We start from the raw sequence: 15,607 nt of genomic DNA, 5'->3' as shown, positions 1-15,607 counted from the left end.
AATTTTAAAAACTGACAAAGGAGTAGTTTTAAATTACTGACTCAAAACAACAATTCGTTTATTTTTATTGTTCTAAAGTTTTTAGGAAAAGTGCAGAAACTCTAAAATTATTAAGCACTATTTCTCCTAATCCAATAAAGCAACCCCTCTAATTTCATTTGAAATTAAATTAGTCTAAAGAGGCATTGTGCTCTCGAAGAATACCAAAAATTTAACCTAAAATTCAAGATGGCGAGAGCAGAGGTCTTTAAATAAAAATAGGAGAAAAAAAATTTTCGATTGCACGATTACTTGCTAATTTCCTTAACAAATGATAGTAATACATAAATTGAGCCGCAATGGCTCAGGGGATAGAGCGTTCGCCTTCCAATGAGGTGCCCGGATCCCGGGGATGCCTTGTCGATACAAATCAGCACCCGGCTCGCACCAACAACAGTACTGGCGTGAAATATCCTCAATGGTAGACGGATCATGGGTTAGAGTCCTTTTTTCCGTCAGGCTAAACGTGCGAGGTTTTCGGGGTCTTTCTTTCCATGTAAAGAAAATGCGGGTTAGTTCCATCAAAGTATCCTCCACGAAGGCAAATGTCTCCCAATACTTGATCAAAGAGTTCCCTTGTCTTCTGGATAGGGTTCAAAATTACAAGGCTACGGAGTTGAACATTAGAAGTCGTAAACCCGAAAATTAGGTCGTATTTCACTGTGAGAAAGATTTTTAGAAAGAGTGTGCTAGCGTTTGGATGCTTGTATGAATTGCTATGATATAAACTGCGCTTATTTTCATAGAAAAATAAGGTAAGTAAATATTTTTAACTAAGTAAGTACTCTTTTTTATAAATCTTTAAAACATTTTTCGGTTATTTCAAAGTATTTTATTACGTATTTATGAAATATTGCTGCAACTAAAAGTCATTTTTTCTCAGATGAAATTGTGATTAGTCCAAATTGCGAAATGATCGCAACGCCCATGGTTTTCCTCATAAATATATTGTTTAAGATAATTTGATGTCCTAAAATTCAATGAAAAAAAGTTATTATAATGGAAATATTTAAATATTTTGCATAAGTAGAGAGCGTTTAGTCATAAATATTCTCTACTATCAGTTAAACTCATAAAAATATCAGCTAAATTGTTAAATTAACATTGTTGAAAAAGTGCCCTTTTATTTTTGTTATTTTTTAAACAATTTAAGTATCATTAGAACGCTGATATTGATGACTTAGGTACTTAGAGGCGCGTAAAATATAACAATCAATCCCACTTTTTCTGATAGCAGAAATTAAATATATTAAATAATTTAATTAAAATAATTTAAATTAAATAATTTAAATAATTTTGGCTAACGTACGTGCGAAAAAAAAAANAAAAAAAAAAAAAAAAAAAAAAAAAAAAAAAAAAAAAAAAAAAAAAAAAAAAAAAAAAAAACATACCACCCGGAATAACTTTTGATCTAATGATAGGATCTTCACATTCTATAACTCAATCTAATGGTTCAAGAGGGTGGCTTCAGATATGCTAACTAATTAGAGCAGACGATATTTTAAGTTACGAAATTCGACACAAAAACGTACTGTCTCTGAATAAACATACCTTTTTTTATCGATGGATTCGAATTTCTGACACCCAAAATATAGGGGTATTCGCAATCTGGGAATATGGTCCCCATAGTTTGATCAGGAGAGCGATCCAAAGTTTGGCCCCTTAATGTTAATTTTACTTTTTACGCATTTCGCTATATCTTAAGAACTTTTCAAACAAACATTAAAATTTTGCACACAATTATGAAATTCGTTTGTCTAAAGATAACTGCATGCAGAAAATAAATTTTAACAAATATTTATTATTTTTCATTATTTTGTTTAATAATAGTCAAAACATTTTGAATTGTAAGGGTATACAATTTTTTACATCATTTTTAAGTACGTAATTTTACATTGCAAAATATAAAATTTGAGCGAAATCAGTTAAATAGTTCCTGATAAATCGAATTTTAAAATTCGTTTTCTCAAGAACTATTCGACCAATTCAGCTCAAATTTTGTGTTTCGACACGTAAAATTACGTACTTTAAAAAAAGTTACACAATTCTATAAATTACAATTCAAAACTTTTTGACTATTCTTAGATAAAATAAAGAAAAATAATAAATTAAAAATAATAAATATTTACTAAAATTTATTTCTTGCGTGGATTTATCTTTGGATAAACGAATTTTATAATTGTCCGCACTTAAAAAGTTCTCGAGATATGGCGAAATATGCAAAAAATAAAATTAACATTGGGGGGGGGGGACTTTGGATCGCTCTCCTGGCCAACTATGGGGACCATATTTCCCAGATTGCAGCTTTTTGGGGGTCCAAAATTCGATTCGTTGAAAAGAGGGTATGTTTATTCAGAGAAAGTACGTTTTTATGTTCGATTCCGTAACTTAAAATATCGTCTGCCCTAATTAATCGGCATATTTGAGGTCTATCTCCTCGAACTATTAAGATTGAGTCCTAGAACAAGAAAATACGATCATTAGATCAAAGTTTGGTGGAAATAATAGTTATAATTGAACATGAAATCCTCATTTTTATCAAGATTAAACATTTTTGATTTGAGGAAAATATCATTTAGGTAATTTAATTCATAATAATCTATTTTTACAATTTCTACTAGTTACCTTATAATGATTTTCTAAGTTAAAACTAGACAACCTTTTGAATATTTGTTCTCCGATTTCATGTTATAACCAGGAAAATTTAATTCGGCTGTAATTTAGAGAAAACGTAATTCGAAAAAGAAAAAAAAAAACTTTCAATGAGTCTAGAATTATTAACTATACGCATAACGACTCTAAACAACGAATCGAATTACTGTAAAATAAAATTAAAGTTGATTATTTCTTTTATCCTGTTTTATTCAGACGTTCTTTAAATTAATTACAGTCAGAGAAGTAAGCTTTAAACTTTATGATGTAAGGAAAGTCACAAATCACAAATGTAAAAGTCACAAACGCAAACTTTTCATCTGAAGTAAATTTTCAAAAAAGTAGTTAATTTTTAAATGATATATGATCTCTTAAATATTCGATAACATTTGAGTCAAAATTCAGGAAATGCCAAGCCATATAAAAAAAAATTAAAAGGTGTTCGCGCATTTTTATATTTGAAAATGATAATAAGAAAACACTTGTACATTTCTGTTAATTTAAAGAAAAAATAAAACAAGCATTTGAAATTTTTATGCAATGTGATGTTGACTTAATAAACTTTTTAGCTATTTATTTACTTATTTATTTATTTTTTATTTTATTCATTTATTTATTTATTTACTTTTTCTTTTCTTTTCTTTTTCTTTTTTTTGAGGATTTGGAATTCGAATCTCTGATCGAAATAGTAAAAATGATATTTCTACGAATTCATAAAACAATGACAGATTAGGGAAAATTTGAAAAAACATATTGATTTGCAGTCTTTAATAAAGGGCAAGCGATTTAATAAAATAATAAGTGAATGCGAACAAATTTATAGTCCAACAGATAGCAAATAAATTAAGACAAAAAAAAAAAATTTTTAATTAAAATATATATTTCGAGTCAATAGAGGAAAACCACTTTTAAAAAAATAATAAAATGCAAAGCAAAGTCATAAAAAAAAATTTTATTAAACAGAAAACATTACACGGGAATAATCACCGGAATTCGCAATCTGGCTTCCTGCCCCCAAAGAATCAGAAAATACAATTTCATAAGTAAACAAATAAATACAGCTGTTTTACGCAACCAACAGTTTTCACTCAACACCTACTCTCCCTTCACAGATATTAGCACAAGAATTTAAATTATAACTCCCTCAAAAAATCTCACATCAGATATTTATGACATTAAAAGTTCAATTGCATCGATTATTTTAATTTAAATACAATAATTTTCATGCTTTTAGCACGTTATTGAAGACATTTCACTACATAATATTTTACAATTTCTCTTAAAAATACTTTAAACCTTTAAAATAAAAAAAATAATGCAATTTTTTTAAACTACTTTTTTGTTTAGTCAACTAAAGCTTTATTTATTTATTTATTTATTTATTTATTTATTTATTTATTCCTAAAGGATTGTTTTAAATTAACGCACAAGAATGAATCATAATCCGTGTATAATTTTTGCCCTGTGTATATTTGTTTTTTTTAAATAATCGGATTTTTACGTTCTGAAGTCAATCTTAATAGCTCTAAGAGTTGACCTTAAATGTGCTATTCACGAAATCAGACTTCAAATTTTACTTTCTCTAAATAAGCATACGTAATTAGATAATTTACTCTACAGACTTAACATAGCAGACATAAGGGGTAACAGTACCCTTGCAACATTTTTTTTTAAATAAAGGTATAATCATTCATTTTGTGAATGCTTTACATGCTCAACTAACTTATAATCAATAATTTATCTTCAAAAAATAATTAAACTGTTTAATTTTTTTTTAATTTTAAAAACTATTGAAAAAATTCAAAATTTCTAAATCTTTAAGGCTTTTTTATTTTAACATATTTTCAAAAAAAATTTTTCTTAGTGCTTACAATATTCATATTAACAATTTTGTACATTCATTTGTTGATATATCAATTAGAATATTTTTTTTATAGATTATTTTGTAAAGAAAGTATAAAAAAAAGGTTAAAAATTCCTGTTAGGTATACATAACATGCTGTGAAAATTGTAATACCTCATAAAATGCTTATTCCATGTTTAAATAACTGCATTAAACTCAAAATAAAAAAAATTCCTTAAAAGCTTTATGTTAAATAGAAAAAATTCCTTATGGATTTAATTAAGATTAGAACAAAAAATTATCATCTATAAGAAAAAGCACTTTAAAGTCTGTCTGCTGAGCAAGTTTCTGTATTAGGGCAATCTAAAATCATTCATAATTTTTTTAAAAACGTAGATAGAGTGATTTCTTTTTCAGTGCATTTGAAATAGTTTGAAGTTTTATTATAAGCAATAAAAAAATTTTCGATATTTTGGTCACTTTTGGGGTACTGTGACCTCACACTTTAGATAATTAACCATTACAATATATAGTTAGGTAGCAATCTGGAAAGTGGGGTCCTAATCGTTAAGTCAAAAGAGCGATCGGAAGTTTGAGCTTAATAATGTTAAGTTCACTTTGATGAATTTGGCAATAACTCTCGAACTATTTAACTTTTGATTTTTAATTGATTCTCAAAAAATTACCTTTTGTTTTGTTTTTTTATTTAGAATTTTTTCTTTTACATAAGAAATTTTCTTTCTTCCATGAAAGGTGCCCATTACAAAGAAGAAGGGAAAAAAAGAGTTGTCGGTCTATCGCATCATGGCAACAAGAATTCAATGCTTGTGAGATATTTGTCACTGTTGAAGGACATAATTTAATGGACAATCTCAACAACCACGCAAGTTGAGAGCAGAAGTAAAATCGTGATTCCCAGGGCACTAAAAATCAATGACCAGTAGTCGCCACTCACATACGGCAGACATGCAACAATCCATTTGCTAGACATTTTTTTCCCATCTAATTATTTTTTTCATTTGTGCAGTGCTACTGTGTAACTAAGGCAGGTAGCTAAATAAAATGTAATTTTCATTTAAATTCATTTTTAATGTTTAGAAATAAATAATTTTTTTTAACTTTAAAGTCATGTTAATTTATTTGAATTAAAATTAATTTCTAAAAATTTTTAAACACAATTTTGATTTTTTATATGAGTAAAATCAATTAAGTTAAAAATGAGGAAATTATCGAAATAACGGGTGAGACAACATAACTGCTGTTTTCGATTATTTGCCGTTTTTAAAACTCTTAATAAATCACAGTTTATCAACTGAAAAATAAACTGAGCTGCGATTTATTTTAGAGAATTAGACAGAATACACTTTCAAAAAAAAAAAAAAAAAAAAAAAAAAAAAAAAAAAAAAAAAAACGATATACATTTTTTTTAATTACATATATACTTGCAAATTTATGTTTCATATTTCATTTAACTTTGTATTATACTTTTACTAATTTCTTAAAGATGCTTAAGATTGTCATCGTATCTATAATATTCATCCTTTTTAACAAAAATGTAGTAAACCTAGTCTCATGCAGGTTTTTGATTCATTGCAATTCTACCAGTGCTCCGTCATTGATTTTGTAAAGCATCTAGTTGTCCTTATTTATGATTATGAAAAGATTAAAAATCACTGTGCTAATCCACTATGTGTTCATACGCAGTAAGAAATTTTTGAGCTCACTGAATAACATATAAATTGCCGCAACCCTAAGTTCAACTATAAACTAAACCATACTATCAGACAAACTAGTCCTTCTTAAATTTGATTTCACGATATTATGGTTCAATTCGAACGGATATAATGTTTACTTTAAAACCTTATTAAAGATGCAGTGTATATACAAGAGTATTATGGTTCAAGATGGAACTTTTTTTATACTTTTTTTCACCAATTTATTCAGTCAAAGATTATAAAATTACGAGTAAAGTAATCAATATAATCCAAATGAAGAAAAGATAGTAGATAAAATAATGTCAGAATAACGCATGAGCATATTATGTATTTAAAAAAATTAAATAAATATTAATGTTAACATAATACAATGCTAAATTCCTAAATTTAGACTTTCACTTTTTTCTGAAAAATATGACATTTTCCTACATGAAGACAAACAAAAAAGAGAGAAAAGAAAAATCAATCATCTACACAAACTATACAATCTTACAGGAAATTACAATCAAAATATAGGATCTAGGAGAGGCATAACTATACCTGCAATTAGTATATTGTCGCTCATCTTTGTAATAATAAAAAATATCACTCTGTTTTGTTTATTTACAATATAGTGTATGTTAAAAAATTATAAAAAGGTTATTTATACAACTTTTAAATCGCCTTAATTATTTAAAAAAAAATTATATATTTTTGTTTCTAGAATTCAAATCCTCTCACAAATTTAATGACACTGAAAATTACCCCAGTCGTTTATTTCAGTTTATATTGGCGGTTTTTCGGATTTTTAGCAAAACTAATCACAGTAAAATTATAATTTTTTTTGCTGTTTTGTACTCTTATGATTAAAAAGAAGAAAAAAAACTGAAAAAAAAACTGTTTAAAAAAAAAAAATTTCGAATTAATTTCGGAGGAATTACATTCTAAAAATTTTTGTGTTTTTTATACAATCTTGTGTTTTTTACATCAGCTGGTCTTGATTGCTTTCTATTACATGAATGAATAATTTAAGGAGCTTACTTAGAATTCGGTCATACATTCGGCAAAATGGTAATTAAACCTTCTCAGCATAAGTCCATGCCGTCCCTAATTACAATATCATTCTTCATCATGGTTGTGATTTTGTTTCACTTTAAACTCATTAAAAAAAACAACCCAATATCCAATGAGAACGTTTTGATAACAAAGCTCAGCCCAATGCCGTCCATTGAATGTTGTTTCATAAAATAAACAAGCCATCGACCAATGATAAATAAGGCAGTAAGATAAAAATTCAGCGAATCATATTATGAGCTTAGACGAATTATTTTTATATTTTTTGATTTAAAAGTGAAAAATTTTCGCAAATAACAATTAATTTAAATTAAATATAAAAATTACGCTTATATGTATAATAATAAAATAATAATAATAATAATAAAATAAAAATTTTAAAAATCTATATATTATAAAAAGGTCTTAAAACGGACTTAATTAAAACTTCATTCGGTGAAAAAAGAAACTAAAATATAAACACAACCGCTAGTTTATTACCAAAATGCGGTTTTACTTTTTAAATAAAAGATTCGGGCAAGGAGGGTTATTTGGATTTTTTACAAGATAATATTCTTACATGTTGTGGACGTGGGGGAGAAAAAGTTGGGAACAAGATGTGATAATGTCTATGATTTTTTAATATATCTGTCGATTATTTAATATAAGTGTTAAGTTCAAAACACACAAGAAGCACTCGTTCTCTGGAAAATAAACTAAAATATAAAAAACAGTCCTTAAAAAATTTCTAACACCAACCCTAAAAAGAAAGTGAAAACAAAACTGCGTTAAACTATTAAAGCCAAATCAAGAATAAAAAAGAAAGAGTTTCCTTTTAAGATAAAGATTACCTTTTAAAAAATTTACCGATTGCTAAATAAATTTTTCTGTAAAGAAAAATGAAAAGAAAATAGTTTTTTTTTCTCCATATAGTGCCGTAACAGCTGTATAATAGATTGGCAACATTAGTCACCGATTTTTTTGGTTTATTTATTTCTGAACAAATATAACCCTTCGATCACAAAATGCTTTTTCAAAAATATGTCGAATATAGAAAAAGATATAAAAAAGCTCTCTTACATAAAAAAAAAGAAGAAAAAAAAACACTGTTCTGTGCAACTTCAAAAGAAAATCACAATATTTACAATACTTTTGAAAAAGCATTACAAAAATGTTGCCAAAATAAAATAATAAAAATTTGGCATAACCTCAAAATTATCGCGCCAAGTTCAGTGAAGATGACACTATACACATGTAGCAAATGTAGACATGTTTTATTTATTATACAGAAAGATATCTGAAATATTATAAATATGGGTTAATTACTTATAAATATTAATGGAGCGGACTTTATGTTTCTTTAGCCTTTAATGTCGCGATTCTAAAATTATGATCAACGCACTAACAGGAAGTCTGCTTGCGCCATCGCGAAAATTATATGCGCCAGATTTTTTTGTCAGACTCATTCTTCTTTACCTAATCGCTTTCGCTTTCGTTATCGTTCAGAAATATAGTATTTTTAAAATAAATTTTATGTTGTTAAAAATTTCTGGCCTTTTCCCGATAAATGAGTAAAACGATGGAAAATTACACTTGTAATTTTAAAAAATTTATAATTTAATGAAAAATAAAATAGGTTAAGGAAGTTTTAAGAATTTTTAAATATTTCGATTGTTTCTATTTAATTTGTTTACAAATTTATAAAGTAATGGAAATGCATGACATTTCTTAAATTTTGAGTTCAATTTCGAAGAATTTCGGTAAAAAAATATTGGTGAAAATTATTATTGTAATTTTTTTTTCCCTATTTAAGTTAGAAGAATCGTACGAGATTTGGATTTGAGTAGATATTTTTATTTAAAAAAAAATTATGCTGATGCACTACAGAAAATATATTTTGAGTATTTATTAAGATTAAACTGAATAGAAAAGTCTTGAATTTCAATTGAATTGCATTTTAATAAACAAAACTAAAAGTATTCTAAAACTTGATTTTAGGAATAAATTCTGACTTCTAAGTTTTCATTTATTTATTATCAATCTATTTTATTTCTTATTTTATTCATTTCTTATTTTTATTTTTCTTATTAAAAAAATAAACCATAGTTGATATTAATAGTGTGATAAAAAATAGATGTAACACATGTTATGCTCTTTCAATGCTTTTTAAAATAACTCGGCTAAACGTAAAAATACACAATTAAACATTATTTGTTGTGTATTTACAAATTATAAAAGTGACTACCCTGAATCAGAACTACAAACGTGTCACAAAAATTTCTGCTATCTGTCGCAACTCACTTATTGATATTTTGTCTAATGTTCTACTGAAGTTTTGTCTAAGGTTCTACTGAAGTTTAGCACAAACCCTTGTCTCCAAGAAAAACCAAAACGGAAAAATCCATTCGAATAAATATGAAGACAAAAATACCAAAATTAATTAGTAAACTACTAAAAGTTAAATGTTGTTGTAGTTGTAGTTCATTTACGTCGCACTAGAGCTGCACAATGGCCTATTGGCGACGGTTTGAGAAACATCCCTGAGGATGATCCGAAGACATGTCATCACAAATTTGATCCTCTGCTGAGGGGATGGCACACCCGCTTCGGAAGCCCGACGACCTGCACGCGAAGTCGAGCAGTTTAACGAGCACCAATACCGCACACCCTCGGTCCCTACGCAAAATGATCCAAGTGGTCACCCACCCGCACACTGATCGCAGCCAGTGATGCTTGACTTCGGTCATCTGCTGAAAAGTTAAATTTATTTATTTTTAAAATAATTTTAATCAGTTTTAATAACAAGTCTCGAACTATTGTTGAAATTATAAATTTTAATATTAATTTTTTACGCAAAATTAAAAATTATTAGAAAAAATATTTTAAAAAATTTTAAGAGTTGCAGTATGCTATAAAAACCTAGGGATAAAAAAATTTAAAAAAGAAAAAAAAAATTTAGTTTTATATATATTTGAATAAAAAGTTTAAGGACATAAATTTGGAGCAAATTGACAATATTTAAACTCTCCGTTCGTTGTTGTCAGAGAGCATGGTGAAGGCGCGTTACGCTATTTATCGCTAATTGGCTAAAATTCAATGTCGCACACTGCTCGTTAGCAAAAATTTGTCATTTTGTTCTAAATGGGGATTGCTATAGTTTTATTTCACATAATCAAGATAACATAATAGTAATTTTAACTACCTAGTTGACCTAATAAATTTAATAATTGTTTAAGAAATTTGTAGAAGAATTGTAAATTCTTTGTTTCTTAAAATATTTTAATTGTGCATCAAAAAACTATTGAAGTACTATATTTTTTTCCTTAAGTTTATAAATTCAACAATAACTTGAAAATATCAAATTAACGTAGTTATGATTTTTAAAAAAAAATTATACAAAAAGTTTCTATTGTTAATAATAATTATTGAGATCATATTATTTTAAATAACTGTTTTACGTTCTAATTCTTATTTCATTTAAAAACAAAATTATGGAAACATTTATTATCGTGCTTGATAATTTAATAGGCCACTTTACAAACCAAGAACATAATTAAAAAGTTATTCCAATTGTTTTGCGAAGATTTATTCTTCAGTAATCTATGAAAACTACTAATTCATTTAAAATTAAAAACTATTTACTATGGAGTAAATTTGAAAACGAAGAGAGAAACGGGTCAACAGTAAAAATTTAGTAAGTTTATAATTAGGGCAAATTAATTTATGTCTATAATTGGGGCAAATTGAGCTGTAATATCCCTTAATAAAAAGTATGCCTATTTCATGAGAATATAAAAATTAATTTATTTCAGTTAAATATTAACTATTATCAAATAATATAGCAATTTCTATGATTTTCAAACACGTATTTTCGCAGAATGAAATAGAAATAAAATTGTAGTAAAAAAAAATTTAAATTCAACAATAAAAAGCAGAAGACAAATATTATTTATTGCTTAACTTATTTACACATTTATTTCGAAAAATCTTATCTTCGAAATTAGCTTAAAAAACAACATAACATTAAATAAACAACATAAATAATTTGAACAACATTTAACTAACCATTTGACAATTGAAATGATAACATAAAAAATAGATAAAGTGTATCATTAGTAGTTTTTTTTTCCGAATATTCAAGTCTTTTTTAAAATGGGTACATGATAGCATTTTCTACACTATGAATTTGAAACTCAAAATCTGTAAGATTATTCTTAATAAAAATTTATAATTGAAATACACCCTCTAATTCACATCAATGTTGATTATATTCCTCGGAAGCTCATAATTATTCAAAATTTCTTTTATGTATATCACTGTCTAGTAAAGAGTCTTAGAAATTACTTTTTAAAAATAGCTGTTAAAAGTAAATTTTGAGATATGTAATGAATACTTTAGGTTCAAAGTAATGTTTTGAAGCAAAGAGAAATATAGTAACTAGGCTGAAACCATCAGAAGCATCCATTACTGTGGAGAATAAGACCATTTAATGCAAAACTAATAATGTAAATTACTGTAGCTAATATCATTCAACTAACCAGATATATCTATTAAAAGTATTTAATATAATCGAAAAAGAAAAGTAAAATCATACCGTGATAGTATCCAGCAGATGGGTGGAGAAAGATGACCATTATTCCACATATCAGGACCCAAGACATTTTTTATCCCACAAACCACAAAAGAACAATCACAACATAAACAAATCCGTTTTAGGATCATTTACTCCGATCTTCACGGAGCCCTCAAATATTCAACAGATATAAGAAAGCTCATTGAGTTTTTGAGCCGGTTGATAATCGTTTACTAAACGTCTTCGAAGATCATCTGAAATTTTAGAATGCATTTCTGTTTTTGAAATCGCCACTGCCATCTATCGGAAGAAACAGAAAAGAGTATTCTGTCTTTGAAGCAATGAAAGCCCGGCAGAGCTAGTCGATAAAAACCCTTGTTAGGTCAGCTTTTTTTTTCCCCTGTCTTTTTTCATCCGGTATAGGGAGCTTCGCGATTCTCTCATTTCCGACTTAGTAACTAATAAATTTATTAGTATCCGTCATTAAAGCTTTTAAGAAGGCAGGAAATAATGAACCTCGATTGTATATGCTTACTAACGAAAATACGTTTTCGCATTTATTGGGGATGAGCGTTTATTTCTGTAACAGCGAACGAACCTTATATGCTACATTTCATTGTTTACTTACATAAGACTAGAAAGGTTGAGTGATCCCCCCCCTTGTCCGGAACGAGAACATTTTCAAAAAATATATAAACTATCATGACTTAAGGAAAACATTTTTACTAATGTGTCTACAAGATTTTATGTACTAATAATTCCATGTTATTAAACAATACCAAAGAAGAAAAAAAGTAATATAAACAAAAAATAATAATTATATTTAACAAAAGGAAAAATAATCTGAAACTTTAAAAAAAAATTGATTTATTTTTTTCTCAGTAACCTTACTAAATCAAAATTGTCTTCTAATTCCAACTATCTTGGCGGAGGAAAAAAGAGGGAAAATTTCTAAAATAATATTTTTAAACTTGAAATATACCGATAGCAACTGCTAAATACTAATGACGGGAAATTAGTACAGACTTGAAGAAAAAAAAGTAGATATTGCCAATATTTAATACTGAATTAAGGGGTGGTCTCTGAATTAAGGGGTTTATAAGAGAGTGCCACCTCTAGTCTCAGGCCCCCACATCTTTTAGAATTTTTGTATTTATTTTTTTTTTTCTAATTTACAAAAACGCATTCTATACTTTGAGTAAAAAATTATAAATAAAAAAGAAGGTTTGGTTATGTTGAGTTTAAAGCACGGCCCTTCGGTGATGTTTTGGATAAATTTAAAACTTCTAAATTAAAAAATTCGTTAAAATGTCCCCTCCCGATTTCAACGATTATCCTCTTTTGCTTCTAGTCAAGAGTTTGGTCCTTCTAACAAGCTACCTATGCAGCAATTAAAATTTTCTCGAATATTTGGAATTGCACGATATAACAAATTTACACTGAGAAAAATTTATGGTCAAAACTACCAGATTGTGGTAACATTTACCGTGTTTCTGGTTCTATGGAAACACCAAAAAGCACGGTAACTTTTACAGAAGTGCTTTGGTAATGATTTTGGTTGAATCAACAGTAAAATACGGTTTTATAATATGGGATAAAATTTGGTAACTGTGGTAAAATTTAGTAATTTTATCATAGTACAAACGTGGTATAATAACCATTATTCGGAAAAATTTACTCTTCAGTTTTATACTTTTTACTAAATGTGTGGTAATAAGAACTATAATTTTGAAAACCAAAATTTCCGGTGAATTCATGATGAACGGGAAATTACTAAATGAATGATTTAAATACCGTATATTATGGTTCTATTTATAAAAATTATGAGGGATTTTTTTACCAGAAATGTAATTACCATACACTAAGGTAATTTTACCAGAATTTTTTCTTCTGGGTAATAAAAAGTTGAGAATACCATTTTTCACTTTTTCATTTCATTCATATGATTTTTCACTTTTACCCACTGAAAAACCATTCTTTCAAAAGTTATTCGTTTTTGATAGTTATTTAAAATACTGCAGCTTCTTAAAAGTGATTTTTAATTTAATTTTTTTCTAATTTATTTGTATTTCTATTAATATATTAACTAATGTTGGTATTTTCGTCCCATCGAGTGTTTTTTCTTTCTTTCAAATATTATCAGTTAAAATGAAAGTGCAGTGCGCATGTGTGTGCTTTAAATCTTTGTAATAAATGTAAAAGCAAAACTGAAGAGCTTTGATCTGTAAGAATTGCCTTTTACTAGTCAAAAGGTATTTAATATTTACATTTAATGCCATGATTTATTTTCTTTACTGTTATAAAAAATAAAAACTTAGCAGTTAGTTAGTGTACTTAATTGTTCAATGCGATTAACATAAAAAATTTCATCATTTTTAAAGGAGCAAAAATTGGCATTTTTAGAAAACTTAAAAACCTTCAGTATCAGTGTTTTTTTGTTTTTGCTTTTTCTAACTTCTGGATTTTTTCCATAGACTTAGTGTTGAAAACAACCTTTAGGAGAGATCATTAAAACTTCAACCACCGATAGGCAATCCTGTGCGCCAAATACGGAAAAGGTAAGGAAACAAGAAAAAATATTAAAACAAAATATATTAACAAAGCAAATAAGGATGTAGATTAAAATGTTTTCAAACTATTTGTGTGGGCCTCTTATTTAGAGAGCTCTTTTTGACGATCTCTGAAAGAGGTCTACAACATCATGGTGCACTAAAAACGATCAGGGCCCGAGTTAGAGTAATTGGGGCAAAAACTTCTTTGGGGGACCTCCTCTGCTTCACTACTTTTCAAAGAAAGTTTGTTCTTTCCGAAATCCCGAAAAAAGTATTTGTTGCGAAATATTCATATCCTTGCTCACATTAAGGCGGAATTTAGCTAAATTTTCGCAATTACGATAGCTCAATTAAGCCAATCAGAAGCCCATATTTTTGTAAACATGTCGAATTTTCCGATATATTTATTTATTTCAAATGGCAGAGGTGAATTGACATGTTAAAAAGCAAAAACACAGGAACAAAACAAGAAAGTAAAAAGTCATTTCCTCAGGAGCGCCTCTTGCTTCCCAATATCGCTCGGTAGACGACGACCCACGGAGGACCCTGCAGCACAGGATGTGGCTGCCATCCAAAACAGCTTGGCTCATGCACAGAGAGCCCTAAACGAAACAGGTGCGCGGCTAGGCAGTCATGTCCGGTATATAGTCGAAACCATGGAGCTAGGAGTAGATGGAGGAGACACTAGCAGAAATTCGTGAAGCCGAAAACTCGGCAATGTTAACCGCGAAATTAACCGTCGGCCATCTTACTTACTTCAAAACATTGGCAGTTGTAGCTCGTTTATGCTTGAATTGTCGTATGTTCGGACAGTTATTATCATTTTTATTTTATTCGTTATTCGAGTAGTCTTACTTTGTCTTATTATTTTTTCTTGGACTTCTTATTATTTTAATTATGACTTCTTGCATCTTAAGGTTTTATGTTACTTTATAAAAATTTCAGCTGTAGTTTTATTTATTTCTGTCGAAGTTATTCATCTGAAAATTGATATTTTTTAAAACCAGAAAGTATCCCATTGCATTCCAAATATGAAATAGATAAAAAAAATTTAAATTTATTAAAAATCTAATATTATATACAAGTGATTGCATGTAATATTAGATAATAATAAAGTACTCCATGATTACATATACATTTATTCTAAGCTTTATAGTGATGTAGTTTTTGCTTAATGTTAAGGTATTGATAGTTTCTGTTC

At 27.7% G+C, this 15,607-nt stretch overlaps 1 protein-coding gene across 1 annotated transcript in view; it reads right to left on the bottom strand.

Annotated features, from left to right (window-relative positions):
- LOC107447342 (putative receptor-type tyrosine-protein phosphatase mosPTP-1) overlaps positions 1-12,156 on the bottom strand; it is a gene marked incomplete in the record, with an annotated part of 116,548 nt that extends 104,392 nt beyond the window's left edge. The window contains 1 exon segment of the mRNA XM_043039056.2: positions 11,876-12,156. Within this exon segment, the coding sequence (XP_042894990.1) occupies positions 11,876-11,942 (67 nt within the window).
- Positions 12,157-15,607: the final 3,451 nt, after the last annotated feature.

Source organism: Parasteatoda tepidariorum, chromosome X1 (genome assembly GCF_043381705.1).
Source record: "Parasteatoda tepidariorum isolate YZ-2023 chromosome X1, CAS_Ptep_4.0, whole genome shotgun sequence".
Classification (NCBI taxonomy): domain Eukaryota; kingdom Metazoa; phylum Arthropoda; class Arachnida; order Araneae; family Theridiidae; genus Parasteatoda; species Parasteatoda tepidariorum.
Note: the sequence above shows the minus strand (reverse complement) of the source record. Positions and strands in the feature narration are given on the sequence as shown.